The sequence below is a fragment of the Chrysemys picta genome, chromosome 8 (genome assembly GCF_011386835.1).
Source record: "Chrysemys picta bellii isolate R12L10 chromosome 8, ASM1138683v2, whole genome shotgun sequence".
In the NCBI taxonomy this organism is placed as follows: Eukaryota; Metazoa; Chordata; order Testudines; family Emydidae; genus Chrysemys; species Chrysemys picta.
Genome location: NC_088798.1, coordinates 85,346,618 through 85,374,047, shown reverse-complemented (window position 1 = coordinate 85,374,047; position 27,430 = coordinate 85,346,618). Strand labels below are relative to the sequence as shown.

The 27,430-nt window shown below is 42.0% G+C and overlaps 1 protein-coding gene across 5 annotated transcripts; it reads left to right on the top strand.

Annotated features, from left to right (window-relative positions):
- The first annotated feature begins 44 nt into the window (after positions 1 to 44).
- On the top strand, positions 45 to 25,662 carry HMMR (hyaluronan mediated motility receptor). Of its 5 annotated transcripts, none has more exons than XM_008179575.4 (18): positions 45 to 197; positions 4,188 to 4,310; positions 5,151 to 5,239; positions 6,055 to 6,105; positions 6,738 to 6,926; positions 8,699 to 8,785; positions 11,483 to 11,583; positions 13,427 to 13,501; positions 14,782 to 14,960; positions 15,668 to 15,816; positions 16,092 to 16,306; positions 17,982 to 18,098; positions 20,862 to 21,020; positions 22,450 to 22,602; positions 22,740 to 22,839; positions 23,181 to 23,357; positions 23,919 to 24,081; positions 24,598 to 25,662. In XM_008179575.4, the coding sequence occupies exons 1-18, from the start codon at positions 152 to 154 to the stop codon at positions 24,615 to 24,617; spliced, it is 2,193 nt and encodes a 730-aa protein (XP_008177797.2). In that variant the 5' UTR covers positions 45 to 151; the 3' UTR covers positions 24,618 to 25,662. The 5 variants fall into 5 exon arrangements, with proteins under 5 accessions (XP_008177797.2, XP_065410972.1, XP_005298035.3 ...); XM_065554900.1 differs by having other exon boundaries at positions 5,151 to 5,260; XM_005297978.5 differs by lacking the exon at positions 4,188 to 4,310 and having other exon boundaries at positions 47 to 197.
- The last annotated feature ends 1,768 nt before the right edge of the window (positions 25,663 to 27,430 follow it).

The following is a 27,430-nucleotide window of genomic DNA, read 5'->3' as shown; positions in this document are numbered from 1 at the left end:
AGAGGCGGTGATTGGCTGGGTGGCTCTACGGGCTTGCAGGCGGTGTTCTGTGATTGGCTGTCGGGGTGTGTTAAGAAGGCGGTTGGCAGTTTGAATCTAAAGCTGGTTCTAGGGAAAGTGAGTGGCTATTGGGACCGAGAGCTGTGCAGCTATGGCCTTCCCCAAGGCTCCCCTCAAGCGCTTTAATGAGGCCACTGGTGAGCGTGCGTGGGGCCCGCGCCCTGGGCAACTTGAGGGCGGACCTGGCCGTGTGCAGTCGCCAGCCCTGGGCATTTAGTGGCTCTTACGAGGGAGGGGCTGTGGGAGAGGGGGGGTTAAGGGTGCTCTGTGGCCTTGCAGGGGAGGCCATCTGGGCTTGAAGGTGTCCCTGAAACCTCCCCTTAGGCCCTGGTGCAGCTGCTCGGCTGGGCTGGTGCTCACTGGTCATAGCAGCCGGCTGAGTGATGCTGAGTTAAGGTTTCTCTCGTCCCTGGGGCGCCCATAGGCTCCCAGGTTTGCCTGCCTTGATTAACTAGCCTACTGCTAACTCCTGAAGGCTGGCGTTGGTGGTGTGCCGGAAGAAATGGGGTGCTAAGACCCCTGAGTGCTAGCATCCAGGCAGGCAGCTGTCCATGGCCTACAGCCCTTGATCAAAGCTTGTTCTGGCTGTATGTGATGCTAAAACGTCTGCTCAAAGAGGTCTTAAGTCAACAGTGCTATTTTTGTCAAGTATCGGGTAGCTGCGTTAGTCTGGATCTGTAAAAAGCGACAGAGTCCTGTGACACCTTATAGACTAACAGATGTATTGGAGCATAAGCTTTTGTGGGTGAATGCCCACTTCCACAGATGCATGTGGTGGAAATTTCCAGGGGCAGGTATAAATATGCAGGCAAGAATTATTCTAGAGATAATGAAGTTAGTTCAATCAGGGAGGATGAGGCCCTCTTCTATCAGTTGAGCTGTGAACACCAAGGGAGGAGAAACTGCTTTTGTAGTTGGCTAGACATTCACAGTCTGTTTAATCCTGAGCTGATGGTGTCAAATTTGCAAATGAACTGAAGTTCAGCAGTTTCTTTTTGGAGTCTAGTCCTGAAGTTTTTTTGCTGCAGGATGGTTACCTTTAAATCTGCTATTGTGTGTCCGGGGAGGTTGAAGTGTTCTCCTACAGGTTTTTGTATATTGCCATTCCTAATATCTGACTTGTGCCCATTTATCCTTTTATGTAGGGTTTGGCCAAAATACATAGCAAAGGGGCATTGCTGGCACATGATGGCGTATATTACATTAGTGGACGTGCAGGTGAATGAATTGGTGATGATGTGGCTGATCTGGTTAGGTCCTGTGATGGTGTTGCTAGTGTAAATATGTGGGCAGACTTGGATTTTTGTCACCATTAATAGTGTCAGCAGACTTATTTCAGTAAGGTAGCAAGGTCATGCTTATGGATTAAGGTGCACCTCCTTACCCACATCCTCTGTGGACTATGAGCGATGAAATTGCATGCATTGGGACTTGGCCTAACTGAACTTTTTCTAGGGCTGCTCTTTTGTCTTCACTGGAATATAAATGGCCCTATTTATGCCTGGTACAGGGTACTCAGTGTAGTATGTGAGTATGTCACCAGGGCTTTGGAGCGGAGTCTGGTGCTGGAGCGCAGAGCAGCTCCGGAGCAGTGGAGCTGTAGGTTCCTGCCTGGAGCGGAGCTGGAGCATAGCTCCAAAGCCCTGTCACAAGTGTACTTGACAGGGACTTCTGTATTACACTGTAAATATTGTGTGTCACTACCACTTGATGCACTGAAAGCTTTATCTTCCTTGTCTGTGGCGTTCCAGTGAGTTGTGAAACTCTGAAAAGATGATGCTTCTTCTATTGAGCTCTGCTTGTGATCTTTCTAAAAATATATGCTTTAATCTGGGTTCTGGGATAAATTCTACGGCCTGTATGTTGGGAGGGGTGGCGGGGGAGGTGTTGTTGGATGGCCTTAGTGGTCCCTTCTTGGCCTTGAAATCTGAATCTATGAATCCCCTTTTCATCCACCTCATGGAGAGAACCGGATTTCTTCCCTTGGCCTCAGTAGGCTCCTAACACTTGCAGCTCTACTAATCAACTCTCATGCTTCAGCCGGTTTCCTGCAGGGATCAGGAGAGAATTTTTCCCTACTATATAACTGGCAACAGGGGTTTTTTTTTTTTGCCTTCTTCTGAGGCATCATCGATTTGTCTGGTGTCCTGTCGCCATCTGTGGCCAGAATAAACTGGTACTCTGAGACAGTACAAATAATTATTTCTTAGATGCCTGGCTGGTATGCCTTGCTCATATGCTCAGGGTCTAACTGATCAGGAGATCAGTCAAGAAAGAATCTTCTCCCAAGTCAGGTAGGTAGGAACGTTTTGGCCTGGATGTCTTCCTCTGCACTTTGGGGCATGGATTGGCAGCTAGGATCATCTGAGCATGTCTCTCCTAATCAATTTCCAGGCATTAGTGTAGCTCTGTCTCTTGTTCTCTTCATGTGGCACACAACTGTGGTGTCTCCTGAGGACTAAATTGCTTTGGTCTAACTAAAGTCATTAGACTTAGTATAGGAGTATCTGAAGTGTTATGTCTTGAGATAAACAAGAGGTTAGACAGATGATCTATAGTCCCTTCTGGCCTTAATATCTATGAAACAGACTCCTAAATTTTAGGACATAACCTGAGTATTCCTCTAACTGGCTGATACATCTAGCGTTGTGGGTAGGATTCGTAGAGTTCTACAGTGGCATTAGCGTCTTGTGAAAACTTTATTCTGATCTTTCCACCAATTCAATTGCATCCTTTTCAATGTCCAGATACTCTGTGTGCTTCATGTATATATGTGGTTCCCAAACTGTTCCTTGAATCAGCTGGCAAGTCACATGGTGGTGGCTTTGGTTTTTTTGTTTTGTTTTTTAAGCTGCTAAAATGCCCTTCCATCTCCTGTAGGCAGCTGTTACAGTTGCCACAAGCGTTATAACGTGGACGAGGAGGTGGTCCAAACTATGGAAATAATTTAAGAACTTGTTTTGTAGATCATGCCCATCCAAGGACAGCAGTCCTTCCGTCTCTACTTTTTGGCTTTTTAGTACTCGATGTCCTGAAGCAGTAATGTGTCATTAGCACTGAATACTACTGACTAAAATTTTTCTATTCAACCAAAGGTCACTGTAACTGTCCAATCCTCCTCTTAGCGTGGAATCTCATTTCTTCTTGAAATGGAACTACAGATACAGACCACCCCCTCACTAATAAAGGGGCACCTAGTTAGATGTCAGTGTGGCTTTTTGTTTGTTTTGTGTTTTTTAAAGCTTTAATACAAGATATAAGAAAGCAAAGATTATATCCACAAAATCCTAACCGGTGACCGTTTAATGCAGAGCTTCAAGAAATTCACTCTCTGAACTGCCTTTCAGAATAGGTATTAGTGACTGCATCTGTATACAGTCCCACCAACGTATATTTGGAGAGTTCAGAGGGTGGCAATTCATATCCATTCAATCCCTGATCTCTGTGTCAGTAAATCAGCCTTGGAAACTGAAACAAGTTGACAGACTCGCTTAAAGTAGCTCGCCATACTCTGAGACCACCGAGGGCAGGATATTGCCAGCTCTAAGTGTAAGAGCAATGATGAATCCGTGCCAGTGTGTTCTCCTGTCTTTCCTGTTTCCCTTCAAAGACACTTTTGCAAGCAGTTTTTTAAAATTACGCACTTGGAAAAATGGCAGAGTTCAAATGCGCCTCCCTCTTAAAGTTGAATTAACTTTTAAAAGTTTGTGCCATTCAAAGTGCCAACAAAAGTGCTGAAATAGGGCTGATTGTCTTCTAATTGCTCATGTGTTTCCAATAACTAATTGAATAGAGTTTAATGCACTAATTTTAAGTCTTTCCGTGGTATGAAGGACAGACCACAAATCTAGTTTATGGTGGTGATCCATACACAAACAGGTAAGAATGCTCTGCTATGGGCATAACTTTACTGCTGGTATGATCTGCAGAATGTTTGGACAAGCGATGTCTGTCTGTCTGTCTTCTGCGTGTTTTTATTTGGATATCTCTTGTGAAGATTAAAAACTGGGGAGATGCAGTATAGGTCTGAACTGCTTGGTGGCAATCAATCCATAAATATAACTCCTCTCAGATTCTCATAACTAGTGTTCTCTCATGTGCTGAACATCTCATTCCCTCATTTCTAGCTTCTGCCCCATCCCCAGGGTCCTATGAAGTCAAATCTTCAGAGGCATTGAAGGGACCTGTGTCCTTTGACAAATCCCAACGCTTTAGAAAGCAGAAATCCCGACAGTTTAGAAAGCAGAAAGGTAAGTAGTCCTACAGCTTGACAAACTTGCAAATTACAAAGCTTCAAAGGGCTTGCAATGCTGAAACTATCACTTAGTCTAATACTTAAAAATTAGATCAACCTAGCTACATTGTTCAGGGCTGCTGAAAAATGTTACGTCCTAAGCATCATAGTAAGGTCAACCTAACCTTGTGTAGATGCAAAATAATTCTTCTGTTGACCTAGCTTCCACCTCTCGAAGAGGTGGATTAACTACATACACAGAAAACTTCTTCCATCAGCACAGCTGTAGCCCTTTTGCTGCTGTACTATAAACATGGCCTTGGTGCTGATACGCTGCAGCTTTGGCTTGCTTTCTCAGTGCTTGAGATTATGGTCTGTGCTTTGCTTTTGCTTCACATTGGTTCATTGACCACCTGCTTCTTTTTTAAGACGGACAGCAATTTGAAAAGTATGCTTATCTGAATTTCCCTTCTCCAGTAATACTGCATTATTTTTATTGAAACATTAGGGACTTCTTCTTTTTTTTTCCACTTCATGCATTCCGTCCACCTACCTACCTAGTCAGTTTCTCCTTCACACTGCAATTGAGGAGCTACTGTAAAGTGGCAATAATTCATTTCCTGAGTGTATGTCTCAGGACAGGTGGTAGTTTCAATGGAAACTGAATAGACAAATTGATGGTGTCCATCTAACTCTTGTACAGTGCCAGGTATGGAAGATAGTTATATTTTTATCAAACCTTCAGATTTGAGGTGGGCATTCTAACAAAGATCAAAGACTCTATTAAATGTAGTCTTTCCACAAAAACAGTCACTCAACCTTGACCCATTAGTATGGTGAAACTTTGTCTCCACAGGGGAAATGGGAAGTCAACAGAATTTGAATAGTGAAACAAATGACTGCTTGCCCAAAACTGCAAGAAGACTTAAATCTCTGGGATCAACAGTAAGACTCTTCTTGTCTCTGGTATAGCTATGTCCATACTGTTAATTCTTGGCAAACCTATAATTTAGTCTACTCTGAATTTGGGTGATTAAAACAATGCATTCTCCAAATTTTGAACCATTTGATAGGATAATTGGGTTTATTTTAAGGCCCATTCTTATGCCCATCCTGTAGGGACTAAGAAAGAAGTCCTTTTTTCTTTTCTTGGAATATAGCTTAGTCAGACCTGTAATAATCCACTTGCTCAGGGGCAATAGAAACTCTGCCTGTGGCAGGAGAAGAGAGAGAGTGACTGACTATTGAGTCTCTGCTGCCTTCCCCATAGAATAAAGTGAAAAGCAGAAAGCCCCGATATGGGGATGTAAGAGGGTGAGGGGCCCCAAATGCTAAGGATGCTTGGGTAGGGAACAACCCCTCCGCTTCAATGAAGTCCTGTGAAGAGAAGGGGTAGAACCACTTAGTGTGTGAAAGTCAATTAAATATTTTGTAGTTTTGAGGGAAGAGGGGATTTGGTGCTGGGTTGTGGGTAGTGTGTGTGTGTGGGGGGGGGGGGTTTAAGTGCTTGTGAAGTAGTAGGAAGTCTTGCTACTTCAGTGTTGGGTTTTCAGTATTATATTATGTAAATCAATATAAAATTCCTTATGATTAATATACTAGTTCAAATAGCCCAATATCATGGGTCTCATAGTGACAGTTTATTTGGTCAGTAATCTTTCAAAAAACCCTGCAATGGAATAATACCTGTTAGTACTTAATTTTTGTGCTCTCGGGTATGAAAATATGTAACCCTTACATGCTTTTTCTCCTATCTAAAGGATACAACCATCATGAAAGAGCTGAAAAAACAAAAGATGCTTGAGAAAGAGGTATTAACAGATTTCTTTTTGGCTTTTTTAAATAATGTGACCACTATTGGCTTGAATATGAATGAGAGAATGAATATGAGAGAAACTGCTTTTTCTTGTCAAATGGTGGGGTATTCTATGTAATCACCTGCTGAAGCTGTAGCTTTGGAATTAAGATACAAATTTCAAGTTTGGGGATGTTAAACGTCTCCCTTTTGCCACTAAAACTATATTTTGGCTTCATGTAAAAATCTCTCAGATGTTAAGGGTGTGGTGTTGACATAAGTGTCTTTCCACCCCTCAATCCAGAGGACCAGTTTTGCCCACATGGCAAATTAGAGAAACCATGAAATTATTCTGATTTGCACCCCAGTTGAAATAAACTGAGTAGGGCAAAGTAGCCAGATGAAATGCTAAGGATACAAAAGCCACTAAGCTGAATTGCGGGTAAAGATTTTCTGTAGTAACACTCAATGTCCTTTCCCTTTTTCTAACAGCTGAAAGTTGTTATAACGAAGGATAATCTGTCTTCACAGGAGAACAATGGGCATCACTCAAACTAAACTTGTGTTTGTTTTGTTTGTGTTTTGTTTTATTTTATTTTTAGAAATTAGAGAAGTGGAATAAATATTCAAACAACTTGTTTCCTCTAGATTCGGGCATTAGTGAGAGAACGTGGCGAGCAGGATAAAAGACTCCAGGCTCTAGAGGAGGATTTCATGAAGTCTGAAGCAAAACTAACTGCAGCAGTCAGGGAGAAAACATCTCTCTCAGCGAATGTTGCTTCCCTGGAAAAACAGCTTCTTGAATTAACAAGAACTAATGAATTTCTAAAATCAAAGGTATTTGTCTGGACCTGGATCCATTTAATCAAGTTAGCAGAGACTTGCTATGGTTTTTGTCACTTTCTGTGGAGGTGATATCCTCAAGCTTGTTCACAAGCAACAAATTTAATGTTTTTAGTGTTCTACAGTTAAGAAAAAAGACTGGACCTGATCCCTTAGATTGGGGTTGGTAGGTAGACCAGTTGACCAGTAGGGCTAATGCTCAGGCTTGTGTGAATAGAGTACTAGGCTATACTTGTAAATTATATGGCAACTTAAACTTTAATTGTACTGTTTCAGAGTAGCAGCCGTGTTAGTCTGTATCCGCAAAAAGAACAGGAGTACTTGTGGCACCTTAGAGACTAACAGATTTATTAGAGCATAAGCTTTCGTGGACTACAGCCCACTTCTTCGGATGCATACAGAGTGGAATAAATATTGAGGAGATATATACACACACACACGCAGAGAGCATAAACAGGTGGGAGTTGTCTTACCAAATCTGAGAGGCCAATTAAGTAAGAGGGAAAAAAACTTTTTTCTCTTGGTCTGTACTGGGCTATCTTGATGATCACTTCAAGTTTTTTTTCTTACTTAATTGGCCTCTCAGAGTTGGTAAGACAACTCCCACCTGTTTATGGTGTGTGTGGGTGTATATATAGATATATATCCTCAATATTTATTCCACTCTGTATGCATCCGAAGAAGTGGGCTGTAGTCCACGAAAGCTTATGCTCTAATAAATCTGCTAGTCTCTAAGGTGCCACAAGTACTCCTGTTCTTTTTAATTGTACTGTCGTCTTTCACACTTTCTCACTGTAATTTGGATCAAAGTATGGTATAACAAAGTTGAAGTAATACTACTGGGTAGACAGGGATGCTTGGTGTTACCGTCTGCAAAACATCCTCTCATCTTGTGCGGGCTGTACCAAGACAGTGCATAAGAGAGAAGAGGTAAACTTCCTGCTAAACTATCAACCAAGATGCTGTGCAAGGAAAGCTTTGCTTTGGTGGACACTGACAAAAAGCTCATAAGTGGAAGAAGATTAAAGATAATGGGTGAAATTCTGTCTCCATTGAAGTCTATGGAAACTTTGCTACTGACTTCAGTGGGGCCAGGATTTTACCTACTAGCTTTGATTATCTTGACCTAAGCAATTGAGGCATATCCTACCCTCACAATAAAGTCTCATATCAAGTGTGTAGTTGTGTGGCTGAGTTCTTTTGATCAAACTTGTTAGACTGGACATGCGGCAAGTTGAAATCTGCTGTTAATCCTAAAGTGCGACTAGAATTTACACATAGGCAAATGGTAAACTTCCAGTGGAAATGATTAGTGGCTTGTATAGGAACATTTTTGTTTCTAGAGCTCTAGCTTCATCCCTTCAGGTTCCTGCCCTCACCAGCAATGGGACCTATTATACTGTGTTAAATACATAAAACTGATTCAGTTAAATAAAGTAAAACTTCTCCCAAGCTACATTGCAACACTTCAATGGTAGATACTGTAGAACTTTATAATTTAAGAATATAAAGCCACAAATATGCCTTTTTAATGTACATTTGCCTTGGCTTGCGCACTTTGCAGTTTAAGCAAAGTCAGTTTACAAGTTCTTTTTCCCCCTAAGTCTGGTAAGAAATGCAGATATCTTCTTTTGGAGGCAGGATTAAGTGGTGGGAGGGAGGCAATTAATAAGGGTCGGGGAAGGCCCTTATTAAATGAATATGTGAGCTGTTCTTCTGTGTAGGGCTAATTCTGTGTTAACCAGAAAGTGTTTTATCTCTCCAAGTTTTCTGAAGATGGTACACAGAAAAAAATGAGCAGTCTATGCATGGAGTTAATGAAACTCAGGAACAAGATGGAGGCAAAGAGTAAAGTAAGTTACTGTACTGAAATTGCTCATATGACAGGAACTTGGATCTCCTCCAGAACTAGAAGCAGGGTACTAGCATTTCTACATGATAGCTTGCAATTGAAATGCCTTTAATTACAAATTGACTTGCAAATAGGTTCTTCCAACTCCACTGTCAGAAGTAGCTATTCCACCCTTATGTTAAATGGGAAGAGTGAGCCAAAAGGCTCAAATGACTTCAAGTTTGCACTGCAAGTCTTCAGCAGAGACGAGCAGAACCCAGATCATGAGGCTTCTAGAAATCCTTAGATGTCACAATATCCATGTGTCTGGGATGGACCACACTGAGAATGCCACACTCGAGGCAGACTGCAAGACACAGGGCAGACATTTCCCCAAATCCGTATCGAAAGAGCTTCTGTAGCACCACACTGGCTACCAAGGTGCCAAACACAGTCCCTCTTAGGCATTCCAGCCATTGGTTTCCATCCAGACAAACCAGTCTAGTATAGTGAGAGGTTACTGAAAAACCCAATTCATTATATGCGAGGTTCTACTAATTCCAAAGGATCAGACACTTACATATTGACCTGGGTTATCTCAGATCTTACCCAGATATCAAACTGCCAGTTTACTAAGGATTGGCTAGCTAAAGATTTTTATTAAGAGTTATTGAATGGCTAAAGAATCCTATACGTACAAGTGATTTTCAGTGTTCATAGATCAGGATCATAGCAGTGATGGAATAGACTGCAGGCTTGCAAAAGTCTCTCTGGTAACTTCCAAAAGATTGGCAGGTCCACAGTCCATAGCTAAAAATACTCATTTTAGTTGTAAACCTATAGTCCAGAGAACTGGAATAAGGCAAAATGGAGATGGCTCTGGCAGTGTTCCCTCAAATGTTTCCCATGCATGTGTGGAATGGATTTTGTTGTCACATATCTCCTCCATATTGGTGCACATAACAAAATTCATGTGGTGGGGGTGGGACTGAGGGGTTTAGAGCGTGGGAGGGAGCAGAGGTATGGGAATGAGGAGCTCAGGGGCAGAGGGGGGGGGGGGGTGAGGGCTCCGGCTGAGGGTGTGGGCTCTGGGGTAGGGCTGGGGGTGCAGGTTGCCCTGGGCTACAGCAGGAAGAGGACCCCCCCTTCCCACAGTAGCACCTGGGGGGGGGGGAGGGGGCTCTCCCTGCTGCAGCAACTCTAGGGTTGGAGGAGGGGCACCTCTTCATCACATGTCCTTACATGGTTTGCAAAATCACAGGGTGGCCATAGCCTCCTGGCTGTCTGAGGCATCCACACAGGGGTTGGCAAACTGCAGGCCGGATACCGCCCGCCAGCCAGCCATTTTAATCCAGTTCTCAAGCTCCCGCTGGGGAGCAGGGTCAGGGGCTGCCCCACACAGCTTCCAGAAGCAGGGCCATGTCTTCCCCCCCCCCCCCCCCCCCCCGGCTCCTATGTGTAGGGGCAGCCAGGTTGCTTGGCTCTGCATGCTGCCCTTGCCCCAAGCGCCATCCCCGCAGCTCCATTGGCCAGGAACCACGGCCAATGGGAGCTGCAGGGGTGGTGCCTGCGGACAGGGCAGAGTGCAGAGCTGCCTGGCCATGCCTCTGTGTAGGAGCTGGAGAAGGGACATGCCGCTGCTTCCAGGAGCTGCTTGAGGTAAGCGCCGCCTGGAGCCTGCACCCCTGAGCCTCCCCCCTCCATCCCCTGCCCCAGCCCTGATCTTCTCTCCCCCTGCCCTCCAAACCCCTCAATCTCCACCCAGAGCACTCTCCAAACTCTCTCATCACTGGCTCCACCCCAAAGCCCACACCCCCAACTAGAGCAATCACCCCCTCCAACCTCTGCCCCAGCCCTGATTCCCCTCCCACTCTCTAAACCCCTTGGTCACAGAGCACCCTCCTGCACCCCAAGCCCCCCATACTCCAGCCCAGAGCCCTCTCCCACATCCTGAACTCTTCACTTCTGGCTGCACCCCTAACCACAGCCCTCACCCCCTTCTGCATGCCAACCCCAATTTTGTGAGTATTCATGGCCCACCAGACAACTTCTATTCCCAGATGTGGCCCTCGGGCCAAAAAGTTTGTCTATCCCTGCATCCACAGGAAAGGCCTGCCTCTTCAATGGCCCATTGTGAGTAGTGTCCTTTAATGGGCCACCAACACATAGTTGGCTAGCCCTGATATCAGTCTAGCTCTGAGGCATACAATACATGTTTGAAATACAGATCTATATGCAATGTTTGTAACTTCAGATACAGTGATGCATGGATTTAACCAGGATAATCATACCTGACAAATTGTAACTTTTTCAATTGACACCTTACATGATACATTTTGTATAAGATTTGTTGCAATTGTATAACCGCAATAAAAATGGTCATCTTCAATCATACAGCATCACAATCCAATTATGTATTTAGACCCCACTGCCTCTAGAAAGCAAACAAAATAGTGTCCTTTAATTCTGTAAAAATCACTGCCATTAATATACCTTCCTGATATACTTTCTCACGTCATATTCATCTTGAATTCCAAAGTCATAATTTGACTCCAACTGCACTGGGCTGTACCAATAGTGAATTCTGATTTTATGGTGGCAAACTAGCCTGGATAAATAAGCCCACCACAATGCCTAATAGGAATATAACTTGCTGGCTGTATTTTATGCTTATGAAACTTCTATAGCTATTAACTACTGATTTTATGTTTGTTTTAAGAATGTCCTTGCTAAACAAGAAGACATGGAAATGAAGTTGCAGGTAGTCCAGAGGAATCTAGTGCAATCCAAAGGAAAAGTAGCACAGCTGGAAGAAAAACTGTAAGTAATAGAGGAATTACCTCTGGTATAAATTGCCAATTTTCATTGTTGCTTATACTTAACTCTAAGGGTGTAATATATGGCAAACTAAATGAGTGTAAGCAGATGCTAAGGAGAAAAGAAGTACTGAAAACAAGGAGTTGACAGGAGCTTGCCAGTGGATTGGAATCTGGTGTAGGAGGAAACCAATACAAAGTGATCCTGCAAATCAGATTTAGGCCCTGTTGTATAGGAATACCTGTTGTATAGGGTTGTAAGAGGTGCCTAGTATATGACACTGCCCTTTAGTGTTTATTTGTAGCAAGACAAATAGCTCCTCTAGTATTCCAGCTGTGACTGGAATTGAAATCCATCAACCTTGGGTAACTTCCATTCCATAGCAAAAAGAAGGTATTGCATCCTGCAAGATTTCAATTTTTTTTTTCTTATCTACTCAAGCTATTGGTGTACTGTGGGTAACCAGTTGACCAACATTAATATAGTTCAGGTGAGCTAGCATGTATAATATGGTAAGAAGGATAGCTTAGAGGATAAGGCACTGGACTAGGACTCAAGCTAGCTGGATTCAGTTCCTGGCCCAGTCATAGGCTCTTCAGTGAAACTTATGCCTCCATTCTCCAACTAAAAAATGGGGAACAACACTTGTCTCCCTCACAGATGTTGTGAGAATTTCTGACCTGAAGGTCCAGCTATTCCTCTCCAACTTGCTCTAATACCCGTTGTGGAGAATGTCTTTCTAGAGGCCAACTTTGTTTTACATAAAGACTGCAAATCAAGTGCCTCAGCTTGAGGTGGTGTATCATAAGGGCAGAGAGGCAGGCCCCAGCCATCACCTCAAATTCTACCCTGAAGCCAGTGTACTTCACCTCACTGTGCAGGCCACTGCTTTTCTACATCAGTGCACATTTCAAAATGGATCTCCAGTATGACCCATAACACCCTGTGCTCAAGCATGTGCAAAGGAGAACGGAATCCTCATTACGCTAAAATATGTTTTGTACACTTTTCAGTGTCTCAGTAGTCAAATGCCTGAGCTAACATTGCACTTTGAGTTTGATTAATAAAAGTAAAATTCATGAAACTGTTGGTGATTCTACTGGTAAACTTAGAGCTAATAGTTCCTGCAGAATACAAATAGTCATGGGAGACATTAGTACGTTGACTTTTGAAGAAGGCTACTTGTTTGTTGTACAACTGGTGGTAGATGCAGCATTTCCCAACTTATGTCCCCAATCATGAAGATCATAGGTAGGCAGAAAAATCTACTTGATTTTGGTATCCGATCCCTAATACCATGTTCATCAAACATCGCCCTTCCTTTTTGTCATCATCGGATTCGATGGACTACCAAGGAAGGAAGGAATACCATGTTCTCACTGCTACCAGAAGCAGCAGTTACTGACTGGGCAGGATCTCATGCCACCTCCTTCCCAGACTGTAGGCTAGAGAGCCCCTAGGCTGGGTATGGAAGAGATTGAATTAACTTATTCTGTGAGTTAGCATGAGCTCTCCTTAAAGTTTTTGTTGCTTCCCACGTACATGTGAATGGCTGAACATTCAGTATTTGAAACTGACCATGCAAAATCTACTGAAATGCAACTCTAACACATTCATGAAGAAACTTGCCTTAATTTCATATTGTGTGGTACTGAATTACTTGTCTAGGTGTCTTCCGGTTCATGATTAGAGGCCTTAATACTAGCAATCCACAGATGAATGCAGAATTTCTGTTAGTTGTCTTCAGGCAGCTACTCATTAACCTCTGGCTCTATGCTGCTCTTCTTGAGTATCTGGCTTTAGAACTGTCATGTTAAGTGCAGCATCTACATTTCTTATTTTTTAGAACTGCTACTGAGAGAGACAAGGTTGAAGAAAAGTCTGACACTGAGAAACTCTTGGAATATATTACAGAACTCAGGTAACAAGTTTCTATTTGACAAATCAAGTGCCACTTAAGCTTTACTTGTAGGGGCTTGATAAAGCTTTAGTAGTATTTCTAATCTGAATTGTACAAACATCAGTATTATGACTCTTCCCTTTATATGGGAGGGGGTGAAATCTCTAGTCCATTTCTTAGGTTTAAAACCTTCAAACTAGCGTGACTCTTGATAGTTGAGCAAGGCTTCACCTCTCCATAGTAGCATAGAAAGCTACTTCCATATAAAAAATGTCCAGTCAACACTACTTATGCAGAGTTTTTTATGCTGGATTTTTCCCTCTTAGGCCTTGTTTACACTGCCACTTACAGTGCTGAAACTTTCTTCGCTCGGGGGTGTGAAAAAACACCCCCCTGAGCAATGCGAATTTCAGTGCTGTAAAGTGGCAGTGTAAACAGTGTTACAGCACTGGGAGCTATTCCCCTTGCAGAACTACAATAGTTTTATTACAGCGCTGAGAGAGCTCTCTCCCAGTGCAACTACACAACCATTTTAAAGCGCTGCCACGGCAGTGCTTTACCATGGGCTGTGTAAACAATACCCTTCAATACAGATGCTTTCCAAGATCAATGGGACAACTAAGTGTATTGCAGATCCCAATATAGAGAAGGCATGTGCACAATTAGTGTGGAATTGGGCTGCAGTAAATTCTGTACCCCTTTCTTTGTTGGGGATCCTCTCTGCTCCTTAAAGGGGTACAGAATTTACTGCAGCCCAATTCCACACTAATTGTGCACATGCCAAGATGCACTGTTAGAGAGAGAGAGGGGCCCTTAAGCAGAGCCTTGTATCTTCATGCAGTGAGTCAGACATTGTGACTTTCTTGGATCTGTGCAGTTCCTGCATAAATCTGAGACTGGTTTCCACTTCTCTCTGGAGAAGGGACAAGCCCCCAACCAGTCCAAGAGGCAGGGGTGGGGAGGGCACTCAATGGAGAGAATTTCATAGGATTCTTCATGAATATTTTCCATGGGAGGAATGATCTGAGTCTTGATTAACACAAGTAATCTTCAGTACAAGTTAACTCTCCAAGTGAAAGCTGCATTAAAAGTGAACTATAAAGACCTGATCTCCATCATTGCACATTAATATAGATCTTGTCCTGAGCTCTTCATCTAGAAATGAATCTTTCCCAAGTCCTGTTTAGATACTTGGGATCTTAATGTTACACAGGATTATGTTGGTTCAAATTGTGACAACAAATGTAAAATTAAGCAAAATGTAATGCTCACATATCTGGATATTTTTTTTTTTTTTTTAGTGGAGTTGCAGAACAGATAGAGAAGTACAAACTAGATCTTGTCCATATGGAGAAGATACTGGCACAAAAGGACCAGGACATTATGGCCTTGAAAGATTGTTTTACAACAAAAGAAGAAGAACTATCTAAACTAATCAAAGAGCTTAATGAAAGGTGTCAGTTGCTTGAACAAGAAAAAGGTAATTGTTCTAGCCTGTGGGTTGAGTCTCTGGACCCATGTCCAAACTGATTTCATTTAGACCTTATGTAACCTTCTGTTAAAATGTAGGTTAGCGTGTCCCAAGTCAAAACTGGTATGTAGTTATACTGAGCTGCTTCTTTACCTATTATTAGCCCAGATCATAGTCAGAAGTATTGTTACTAACAAATACTAAAAATTTCCCCCTCCATCTGCTGCTGTGGGAATGGGGAGCTGTCTGAACCAGTTAGCTTACTCTGTGGAATTTCCAGAGTAAGTATGATTCCACTTGAAAAGTCACTTGGTTCTAGTTCCATATTCTGATATGGTGACTGATAGGGTGTGAGCCATTCTCCAGGCAGCAGTGCATTGTCACAATTCACTGCTGCATACCATAATATCTTCTGGCTCTAGACTCCACTAAGTGACTCTCATCTCGGCACACCCCTCTATAATCCCAGCAGTTGTTCTGGGAGACAGTAGGAGGAAGCACGACCCCACTTCCTTTGATGCTAAGAGATAGTCTTAATGGTTGCTCTTGTCACCTAGGATGGAAGAATGTTCATATGATAAACTCAGCAGTTCACCAAGTTGGGGGGGAAGTCTATTTAAAAAAAGAAAAAAAAGCACCACAGTGTACTGTAGAGCAAAGCTCTTAATTATTCTGTCCTCAAAGCATTCTTATATTGGCATCTTTCTCTTCCATAGAGAAACTCTTAACTGAGAACAGAGAAAAAGAGCAAAATATGAATGCTGAAATAGAAAGCTTGAAAAAGAGACTCCTCCTAGAGGAGCAAGAACACCAAAAACTTCAGCAGAAACAGGAGGAGATCTATTCTCAACTGCAACAAGAGAAGGTAAACAAAATACAGACTTTATTTACTCTCCTAGCAAATGCTGTTGAATTCTTGCTCTAGTTTAGATCAAACCCATTGTGGATGTATTGATGAATAAGGGCTTGTTTACACAGAGGAAACTGACTGACATAGCTATACTAGAATAGCTATTAGCTAGTCAACCTCATGTAGACAAGCCCTTACTCTTCTTCATGGAAAATTAAGATTACTGTGTAAACTTAAACAAAAACTCCTTTGTATTAATAGCTATGTATTTGTGCTGTCTGTACCTGCAGGAACTTTTCACTTCCATTCATCAAAAGCTGCTAGAGTTTCAAGAGGAGATGACAAATGAGAGGCTTCTTTTGGAGGAAGAACTAGAAGAAGCAATGGATGAGTTGGATAAACTGCATATTAAGGAAGAAAAGGCTGATAAGTTGGTAAAGCACTTGGAACAAGAGAACAAGTCCAGAGCTGAAGAGCTAGCACAGATGGAAGCAAAGCTGAAAGGGTTTGTGAAAAGAGTAACTCTACCTGTTGCTTCTAATGAATTTGGAAATACAGGTCTGTCTCATCTTACGCTGGGGTTACGTTCCACAGTCAGCGCCTAAAGCAAAAATCGCGCATAGTCCAAATTACATTGAGTGTAATGGCGGGCGAAATCGCCCGCACTTCAGAAACAGTATTTAAATTTTGTTTTTGCCGACCGTGTAAAGCTGAAATCGCACATGTTAAATGCACCTAGGATGTGACAGACCTGTACAGATGCCAATCCCAGGTTCAGTTAAAAAAATTTCTCAGCTAGAATACACAGGACTAAATTGACCTGTAGCCACCAGCTCATTTTTTCTATAGCAGTTGGATCTAATCCAGTATCTTCAAAAAGCAGCTCTTAAATTTTAGCAACTCAATCCTATCCCTTATAAATAAGGCCCTACCAAATCCATGGCCATGAAAAATGTGTCATGGACTGTGAAATCTGGTCTATTTTGTGTGGTTTTTATCCTATACTATAAAGATTCAGGGGATACTAGCATTTCTCAAATTGTCAGTCCTGACCCAAAAGGGAGTTGCAGGGTGTCGCAAGGGGTGGGAATCATGATGCTGCCTTCAGAGCTGGGCGGCCGGAGAGTGGTAGCTGCTGACTGAGGGCCCAGCTCTGCAGGCAGAAGCTGTGCTGTTGCTGGCAGCAACTCCACCTTCAGATCTAGTTTCCTGACCAGCAGCCACTGCTCTCCAGTTGCCTAGCTCTGAAGGCAGCACCACTGCTGGCAGCAGTACCCCACACACCCCTGCAAGAACCTTGTGACCCCACCCCCCACAACTCCTTTTTGGGTCAGGACCCCTACAATTACAACACTGACATTTTAGATTTAAATAGTAAAATTTCATGGATTCAGTTATTTGTAAAATCCTATGACTCTGAAATTGACCAAAATGGACCATGAATTTGGTAGGGCCTTAGTATAAGGACACCAAGTTGCTCAGTAACTAAGGATTGAAGTGTTAGCTGCTGTTCAACCAGTGTTTTTAAGCTAACTTTGTAGAAAAGGTGTTAAATCAATTACTATTTTTATTTTTGTATCCAGCATTAGGGTGTCTAATGTACTTTATGAACTGCTAGACAGTTTACTGATTCAGGATAATGAAAAAGTACATAAAACAAGGTGTTGTGCACAAATGTACTCTATTTAGTCTCTCTTATTAGACTTGCTAGCTCTAAAGAGAGCTATTTCTCTTCCATATGAAGATAAAATCTAGAATACTCTAGCCCAACTGGATAACATTGATTTTTGGGGTTCTGGAGAAATTAAACTAGCCCGAGGAGATGTGCTGTGAGGACCAGGAAAGAGAAACCATTTAATCTCAGAATTGAGATTAATTGAACTAAGCACCTTACTTGCAGCTCTTCTTCCTGAACTCAAATTCCTTCTACTTCCATGGTAAAAATCCCATCCTACACAGACAACTGAAATTAAAGCACTGGGGAAAGGAAATGATGTAAAATCAAACCTGCTAGGCAGACTCTTGAAAGTGGTATTGAGGAAAGAAATATACTGGTTTGGATCAGAGGTAACAGGAAGCTGATGAAGCAAGTCTGTCATGGCCAGTACAACCACTGCTGTTTGTCCTAGACCAATGCCAAGATTTAGACTCAAGAATGGAATATTAAAATCTATTTTCAGGAAGAATGCGGAGTTGGAGAGAACCAATGAAACACACAGTAAAGCCATTGTTCAGCTGCAAGAAGAGCACAGCAACACGCTACGTAAACTTGGAGAAAGTGTTGCTGAATTTGAAAGGTATGCAAATTCCCTCTAGATGCTGGAGGGAGATATAGAGAAGTGGGCTTTCACAGGCTCAGACTTTCTTTCTCTCTCTCGCGCGCACACACAGACAGACAGACACACCTACCTCCCGGTAGGTGCTCCACCTGCTTCCACCCCCTCCCCCCCCCCCCCCCCCGCCTGCTGCCAAATAGATGATTGGCGTGTGACCGATTTTTTTGGGTGCCGAGCACCTGCTTTTCTCTCTTCTTCCCACCCACCCCCGGATGTTCTAGCCCTGGAGCGCCCATGGAGTCAGCACCTATATGGGCATTTAAATCTTTCAACTTCTTGTGTATGTGATATGTGCCATACACTTGTAACCCAACACTATTAATGTTAGTGGAACACTCTTTCCAAATGATATTCCTATTCCTGAAAACAAAATTACATTAGGACTATGTGCATTGGCAAGTGCAGCTTAACTTTCTGTTAAGATCCAGATGACTATTATGACAGTTACATTTCTGATCACAGGCTGTTCTCCGATTAGGGATACTGTTGCTTTAATCACTGGAAACTACAAATAATGTTGCAAAGTATTTTAAAACTGAACTGGTAATCTTGTACTTTTAAACTCTTAAAACTGGCAGAGGATACAGAAATAGCAAAAACACTCGGCTTGTCTGCCAGTACTTTCCTAACTTTTAAAACAATGTGAGTAATTACATAAAATCAGATTGACGAAACTGTTTGCTATACAAAAGGGCATTCGGAGAGTTATGTATGATCCCTTAGTGACTTCTGACAGAAATGGAGAGTTTTGTATTTGGTCATCTCTAGTAACTGAAACTTCAAGTTTCGGTACAATTTCAACAGGATTGTAGAGGCTGCTTATAATTTGGGCACTCTAGTAGGTATCCGTATACTATATTTGATGTGCCATTAATGACTTGGAGTATGGTTATAAAACTTGCAGATGGTACCACGCTGGGAGGGGTTGCAAACGCTTTGGAGGACAGAATTAGATTTCAAAACAACCTTGACAAATTGAGAATTGGTCTGAATACAACAAGATGCAATTCAATAAAGATAAGTGCAAAGTACTACACTTGGAAAGGAAAAATCAATGCACAACAAAGATGGGGGTGGAGGGGGAACTAGCTAGGCAGTAATACTGCAGAAAAAGATTTGGGGCTATAATGGATCACAAACGAAATAAGTGTCAACAATGTCCTTCTGGGATGTATTCACAGTGTTATATGTAAGACGTGGGAGATAACTATCCCAGTCTACTCGGTGCTAATGAGACCTTAGCTGGAGTTTGTTTCCAATTCTGTGCACCACACATTAGGAAATATGTGGACAAATAGGAAAGGACTGCAACAAATGATAAAAGATTTAAAACACCTGACCTATTAGGAAAGGTATGGCTCGTTTTTTGTTTTGTTTTAAATCCTCTGTAGAAGAGAAGGCTGAGGGAGAACCTGATAAACAATCTCATAATCTGGAGGATGGCGTGGACTGCACTCTCAGCAAGTTTGCAGATGACACTAAACTGGAAGGAGTGGTAGATATGCTGGAGGGTAGGGATAGGCTACAGAGGGACCTAGACAAATTAGAGGATTGGGCCAAAATAAACCTGATGAGGTTCAATAAGGACCAGTGCAGAGTCCTGCACTTAGGCCAGAAGAATCCCATTCACTGTTACAGTGGACGAGAAGGTGGATATGAGTCAACGGTGTGCCCTTGTTGCCAAGAAGGCTAACAGCATTTTGGGCTGTAGAAGTAGGGGCATTGCCAGCAGATTGAGGGATGTGATCATTCCCCTCTATTCGACATTGGTGAGGCCTCATCTGGAGTATTGTGTCCAGTTTGGGGCCCCACACTACAAGAAGAATGTGGAAAAATTTGAGAGAGTTCAGCGGAGGGCAACAAAAATGATTAGGGGGCTGGAGCACATGACTTATGAGGAGAGGCTGAGGGAACTGGGATTATTTAGCCTGCAGAAGAGAAGAATGAGGGGGGATTTGATGACTGCTTTCAACTACCTGAAAGGGAATTCCAAAGAGGATGGATCTAGACTGTTCTCAGTGGTACCAGATGGCAGAACAAGGAGTAATGGTCTCAAGTTGCAGTGGGGGAGGTTTAGGTTGGATATTAGGAAAAACTTTTTCACTAGGCGGTGTGGTGAAGCACTGGAATGGGTTACCTAGGGAGGTGGTGGAATCTCCTTCTTTGGAGGTTTTTAAGGTCAGGCTTGACAAAGCCCTGGCTGGGATGATTTAGTTGGGGATTGGCCCTGCTTTGAGCAGGGGGTTGGACTAGATGACCTCCTGAAGGCCCTTCCAACCCTGATATTCTATGATATGTTAAGGGCTGTCATAAAGAAGGAAGTGATGAATTGTTCTCCAATCCACTGACATTGGGACAAAAAACAATCTGCTTAATCTGGAGCAAGGGAGACTTGGGTTAGATAACAGGAAAAAGTTATAACTACATAAGGATAGTTAAGCACTGAAACAGGAGGCTGTGGAGTCCCTGTCATTGGCGGTCTCTAATAACACATTAGACACATACCTTTCACGGATGGTCTTGAAATTCTGCCTCAGCATAGGGAGGAAGTAGTGACTAGACCACTTGAAGCACCTGGCTCTACATTACTATGATTCTGTGATTGGGATCTCAAATACAACTTGCATCAAACTTATGGTGGATTGTTACTGTCTTCAAAAGGACTGAACACTGCAAAATGAAGATTATCATTTAAGTAACAGATGCTAAAACTGTTCCTTCTAGTTACAAGGGATCTATGACTGAAGAAATGGCATGTCTCCGACTGGACAATTCTTCTCTACAGGAGAAAGTAGCTGAGCTGAGAAAAGCAGGCCAGGATACACAACAGCAACTCCAGGAGCTGGAACATGCCAAAGACAAGGCAAAAGAGGAATATGCAAGGTAATGGACCATCTGATTATTCCTTAAAGTGGTTGGGGAGGCATCTCTGACATGCCTATGGCCAGACCATATGGAATATTTCTCCAGTACAACTAGTGTTATGAACTGTTTCTCATTGTTGGAGGAATAGACCTTCAGCTGCAGGGCATTGAAAGGTTGCTGTGCAAAATCCACTAGTATATGCAATGCAGGTTAGGAGGTGACTCAGTTCAGTTGGATAGCTAACTACAATACCTGGTCTCCTAGTGACACTTAAAATCCCTCATCATAACTTGGTTAATGGACTATCAATTTATTACGTTGTATGTAAATGCTTTCCACCCAAAAGCTTTCTGCTATTGGCTACACAGAAAAGGGAACTTACTGCTTCTCCAAATGCCTTGCGTGACCTAAATCTCCCAGCTCTAATTCTGCAGTTTTGGGGTTTGTTACTCAAGGTGCCTGCCTTAAAGTCCATCCGGGTCCAATATTTGTGACTAATCTGTGCTACCCAACTTTCTCTTGCTCTTTAATCTGGGACCTCAAGATACACTACAGTGGTATTTAACTGTCTTGAAAGCTGTCACAAGTTCACTTTAGTTAGTTAATTAGATAACTATCTCCAGTATTTGACTACAACAGGATATGCCTAGTAAACCAAAGGCTTACCAGTGAATGATGTAGCATTTTTAAAAGCCTTTGGTAAGATTATAAAAGAGCAGTTGGGCTCTTGACATCCAAACTGATTTTTTTTCCCAGCTCTGTGTACAGTGAAGTTTGTAGCTTGGCTAAATAGTAACTTACAGAAATCACTAACTCTTCATTTTAGAATCTTACAAATAACTTCATTAAAACACTTTCAAGTTCGCACCACCTTGAAATATTTAAGGAGACAAAAGTGAGCAATTCCTGCTGGATTTATTTAGGGGCTCTTCTCATTCAGAAGTCTAAGCTTCTACTGCTTACATAAACTGTTCAGTTACACCTGTTAGTTTAGTTTAGCTTTGCAGGTCTGTCTGCATGAGACGTATCCCTCCAAGTAGCTTGAGTGGGTAATCCATTAATAGATACACCCCAAGTTGTGTCCCTGTTTGTGTCCGACAACTACTGGAATAAGACACAAATACCCTGAATTAACTTAATGTGCTAAAACAGTCCTCATTGGACAGATCAATAGGCTTTACAGAAGCTTTCCTTGCACAGAAAGTTATACTGCCTGAACTACTGAAACATTACAAATCTTGTAGGCTTAATCTGATTAGCCCCTTACTATCTCTCCGTTGGCTGCCTTATGCAACACTGCCAGTGCAAACCTTGCTATTTCAGTCTAACCATTCTTTCTGTAAGTATAGTAGCTGGAATGCTGCAAGCTTTGCTTACTGCTGATTAAATCTGAAACTCCAAATATTTCATGAAGTAACAGTTGTTTTTTAACTTTTCCCTTCCCTAGGATGCTTCTAGATGCCCAGACAAAGCTAGCGCTAAAAGAAGCAGAAATAAGGAGAACCAAGGAATCCTGCATTGCACAGATAACTAAACTTCAGACAAAACTGGAAGAGCAAACCGAAGACTTCAAGAAACAGCTTGAATTTGAAAGATCAAGGTGACTCCAGATTTCTGACCGGCTTAGTAATGGGAATACATCTAAGACTAGACTGAGTGGCTTTTTAAAAGCTTCCTTTGCAAACACATGCTGTTTAAAAATCTTAAATGTAAATCTGCTTGTGTGTTTCTGTTCAGGAAAACTATAGATGAAAAGGTGTCTGCTGGCTTCCAAGAAGAGATACAAACCTGGCGTGCTCTCTATGAAGACTTGCACAACAAAACTAAGCCTTTTCAGGTTAGTCTCTGTGCTAAACACTTTTTTAAGCAGCATCTAGAAACTTAAGATTCATCACCAGTGGGTCAACACTCAACTATTAAGAGTTGAAGTTAACTTGGAAGATATTATTATGCCACTAGTTTTCCCCCATTCCTCCCCCCCCCCACTCACTCTTACATATGACTTCCAGTGTCCCAATTTGGGGAAGGATGTTAGCTGGTTATCACCAGTTTGTTAAGTTTAGGTTTAAGAGGAACTATTAACAGAAGTGTTTGGGGGCATGGCTATTCTTAATGGAATAGGCAGTGATAGCTCATCTTCCCTTACTTGAAAGATCTCTTCCTCAAACTCTCTCTCAGCAACAACTGGATGCATTTGAGGCAGAGAAGAATGCTCTCATGAACGAACATGGTGCAGCCCAGGAAGAGCTGAACAAATTAAGTGATTCATATGCTAAGCTACTGGGCCATCAGAATCAGAGGCAGAAAATCAAACATGTTATGAAGCTGAAAGATGAGAATGCCCAGCTCAAACAGGTTTGTCAACTGATATGTCTAATGCATGTATCATGTCCAGCCACTAAGCAACATCATCCTAGTTTAAGATAATCTATCTAGATGCTGACACTAAACATCTGAACTTATTCAGAGTTTAAAATAATGAAATCTGGGACACTTCTCTCTAGCCTGGAGTTGGAATGAGCTGCTTTGGCTCCAGGCATCTACATCTGGGCTAGTGTTTAATGTTTGACAAACCAGGTAATAGCTGTGAGAGGACAAATCTCTCTGCTTGACCTCTTGCTAGACCTAATGGAAATGGATCTTAAGATCCATATTGCCACACTCGCCAGAGCCTTGCAAAGAAAGCAGGGGATATTGGTGGTGCTGTGAGACACTAATAGACTTCCAGAATGCTATGCTCTTGAGTCAGGTGTAAATAATAAAGTTTCCAACCATCCAAAAACCTTGTCTTTCAGTTTTTACAGACTTCTCTTGGCTAGCCTTTTTTAACATAGCTTAACATAACTGACTCATGACTGCTTCCTTCATAATGTGGTGACCTCAGAATTGTACTAAAGTGTTGGTTTCCTACTTCAGGAGGTTTCAAAACTGCGTGCTCAGGTAGCTAAGGAAAAACAAGCACAGAGAGAGCTTCAGGAGCAACTGAATGAAATTCAGGGCATCAGGCGCTTTGATTCTTCTAAAGCTTTTCAACATGATAGCAAGGAAAATGTTGCTCCCAAAACTCCTTTAAAAGAAGGTAAGTGTGGATGTTAAATCAGGTGAGTGATACTCAAATTGAGGCTCACATGGGTCTCCTGTGGCTCTTTCAGCACATATTAAAACACTGATTTTAATTATTAACCAATCAGGATGCTTTTACTATGTTAACCAATTGTAGTTGATAAAATACTGAGTCAGACATTTTTCTGTGAGAATTATAATATATAAAATAGTAAATGAAACCATGAATTCACACTACTGTGGCTTGTTTGGGTAACATTGATCGCTAATGTGGCTCCTGAATCACTGAGGTCTGAGTGTCAATGGTTCAGATCCTATGTAAGTGTCCACACTTGCCTGCAATTATCCCTCAAATATAGTCAAAACAAGACTTCACATTATATAAACTACTCATTCCATATGGAGAAATGCAGAACTGTAACTTAGTAGCAGGAATTAATAATGTCTTGGGTAATATGTGAACTTTGAGTTATTGTTTATCTACAGTAGCAGAAACATTTACAAGAAGCTCACAGCAGCTTTTCTATTGCAGGCAACAGGAACAAGTGCTGACCTGTTTTTGGATTCAAGAGGATCCTGTTAACTTGCTGGGAAAAGCTAAATGCTGCATTGAAGATTCAAGGGACCATATGTACATTATAAAATCAAGGATCAAGGTTGCACAATGATGGGTCTAGTAAGAGCCCTTAAGGGAAAGGCTTTCTTAAATATTTTTAAAGAACAATGCTAGGTTTATACCCAGCAGGCAATGGATAACTGTGCACTGAAAAGGTTCTCTGGACAAAGCCTGCTTCACACTGGGACCCAGGGAAATACTTGGCATGTCACTTCCTACTGTGTCTAAACTGTCTAAATTGAAGAGAACAGAATACCAAAAGCAGATTTAAAATCTGTCCATCTCTAGGACCATTTAATAAAACGGGTAACAAATTAACAAGTATTTAATTTTAATTCAAGAAATAAAGTTTTTTACTCGGGTTGACTGCACATGATTCTTGTACATTAGGCTAAACTCTTTCACTGTTTGTTCACGTGTGCTTACTGATGGAAGGAGCATTTTGTGAGACCAGTCATTTATGTTGGCTGGTTTCACATGTCATTCCTTAAACTACAGAATAGATGTGAAATCCAGGTTGCAAAGTTGATCTCTGGCCAGTTCCTGGTAGAGTCCAGGCCACCTAAACCACAGTTGACATTCTAACTGACAGTCTTGGAGGTTAGTGACTAAAACAGAAGTCTCTGGTCAGGATTGGCACAGACAGACTGAGAACTTTTGTGATTGCCTGTGCTCCTACATCCTGATAGGCTTCCATTTCCAGGTATGTCAGTGACCTTTAACGAATGCTAAACTCACTGGGTTCTTATACAGCTAACACTTCACTTTATCTAGTTCTTTGCACAAAGTCAACACTTGAAAAAACAAGGAAGCCGGTCTTCATTGGGTGGAAGATGTTCACTGCATAAGTAGGGGTTTCGTTATATAAGGTTTAGACACAGGCAGTATGGAAAGACAATCCACGTGCTTTGTTAAAATGTTATACTGGTAAATATGTATAAGGTGGTGTGTTTTTGGATGAATAAAAATGGTTTTAGCGAATCTGTCTGAAGTCCTAAATCTTAGTCTTATTAAGTGGCCCACTTCTTCACTAACTAAGATTATTTCTATGGTGCCTTTAAATGTTTATTTTTGCTTACTGTCCAACACTTTTTTTTTATTTCTGACAAGTGTAAGTGTGTGTGTGTGTGTCTCCGTCCTTCCTCTCTTTCTCTCCCTCCCCCCCCCCCCCCCCCCCTTAAGCTAGCTATGCCCTCTATTACTGACTGTACCTGTATGACTGTAAGGGTTATTGGAAACTAGAATGCTAAGTTACATACTCCATTCAAGATAAGGTGAAATGTTCCACAAAGGACTTGTGGGGTCAGCTGGGGCAAACTCATTGTTTTTTCTATACAAATTTCACCTCTTCAAAAGACTCTTGCCTCACACAGAACACAATCTCATATTGAAAATTTTTATGATCTGGGAGAAGCTCAGGAAAAGATGATCATACCTTTTTGTATAGCCTACTCTAAAGCAAACAAACCATCCCCACACCACAAAAGTGTTTGTTTTTGTTTAGGGGGGGGGGGGAAGTGTCTAAAGCAGAGTCTTGCCCCAAATGCACAAATCTAGTGTGGGAGCAAATGCACCCTTCCTGAACTAGACTATTGCCTTCATACAAGCCACTGCAATCTCAAATGTCAGCAGGTACAACTTCAGCTGGAAATGGCTAGGGTATCCTAGCTTTCAGGCTGCAAATTACATAGCCACTCATGTGCTGTGATAACATGTCATGTGTTCTACATGTATTATCTTCTATGTACACTGTCCTTGAGGTTATTACTACAGTTTTTATGGATAGTCATGTACATGATTGAGGGGTGAGGGAGAAGTCTGAAACAGCCTCCCTTATCTGCTTGTGTATGATTCATTCAGTCTATGGTGCTATCTGGGCAAATAGCATCGTTAAAGACACATACTACTTGCTGTCCCAGTTGAGAATGTAAAACTGAAATGAACAGCAGATAGGATTTCAAATAACTGCACTGTGCAGATGAATGAAACTAAGGCTTTGTTTTTTTAGTATAACCATTTATGTTGACTCTGAGCTTAATGGTAGATGAAGAGGAGGGAATACCTTCACAATGCGATTGCCATGTTGAAAAGGGTGGCTTGTGACAGAGGTGAGATCTTTGAAGCATGTCATATTGTGGATATGTGGGAATATTCATAGACCCTTGAATTAATAAGAGATGTATATATCTTTTATGTTTCTGGCTTGCTGTAGTAGCTACAAAGCTTCAGGGGGCTGGGTATCTATCCTTTTTCCCCCTACTCCAACCCCCCAAAGGGGCACTGATTTGTTTACTACTTTCAGGAGGTCCTAGGAAGGAAGGCTGACTAATACAGATTCAGGGCCTAAGCTATTTCAGAACAAAGAACTGACAAACTTTGGACAGACCTACCAGGGTCTTCATGTAGAAGATGTGACATCTGGTTAGCTGTGTGCGTAGACAGTTTTCATTCTTTGTAATGCTTTTGTCTTAAGTATATTTCAGTTTGAAGGCTGGCTGGTTACTGGTAAACCCTATTAGCCCGTGGGCAATAACAGGATCATGTGTGTCAGTACCATCAGATTTCCTAAAGTGATGACACTTTAGGAGGGGGAATTGCAGCCTAAATGTGTGAAGGGAGAGGAGGCAAGCTCCTGCTCTGAGAGGGGTGACTGTAGAGGTCTAAGACCTGAGGGGAAGGGTTTATTAACTTTTCAATTGTTGTAATAAGCAGTTCAGTGTGGCCTGGAGTTCTGTGTTAAGTTATGGTT

Coding starts and splice junctions, on each gene's coding strand:
- HMMR (XM_065554900.1), top strand. CDS start 152: ATGGCCTTCCCCAAGGCTCCCCTCAAGCGCTTTAATGAGGCCACTG. Junction 15,817..16,091: donor CTCAACTGCAACAAGAGAAG/GTAAACAAAATA, acceptor CTGTACCTGCAG/GAACTTTTCACTTCCATTCA. Junction 16,307..17,981: donor ATGGAAGCAAAGCTGAAAGG/GTTTGTGAAAAG, acceptor ATCTATTTTCAG/GAAGAATGCGGAGTTGGAGA.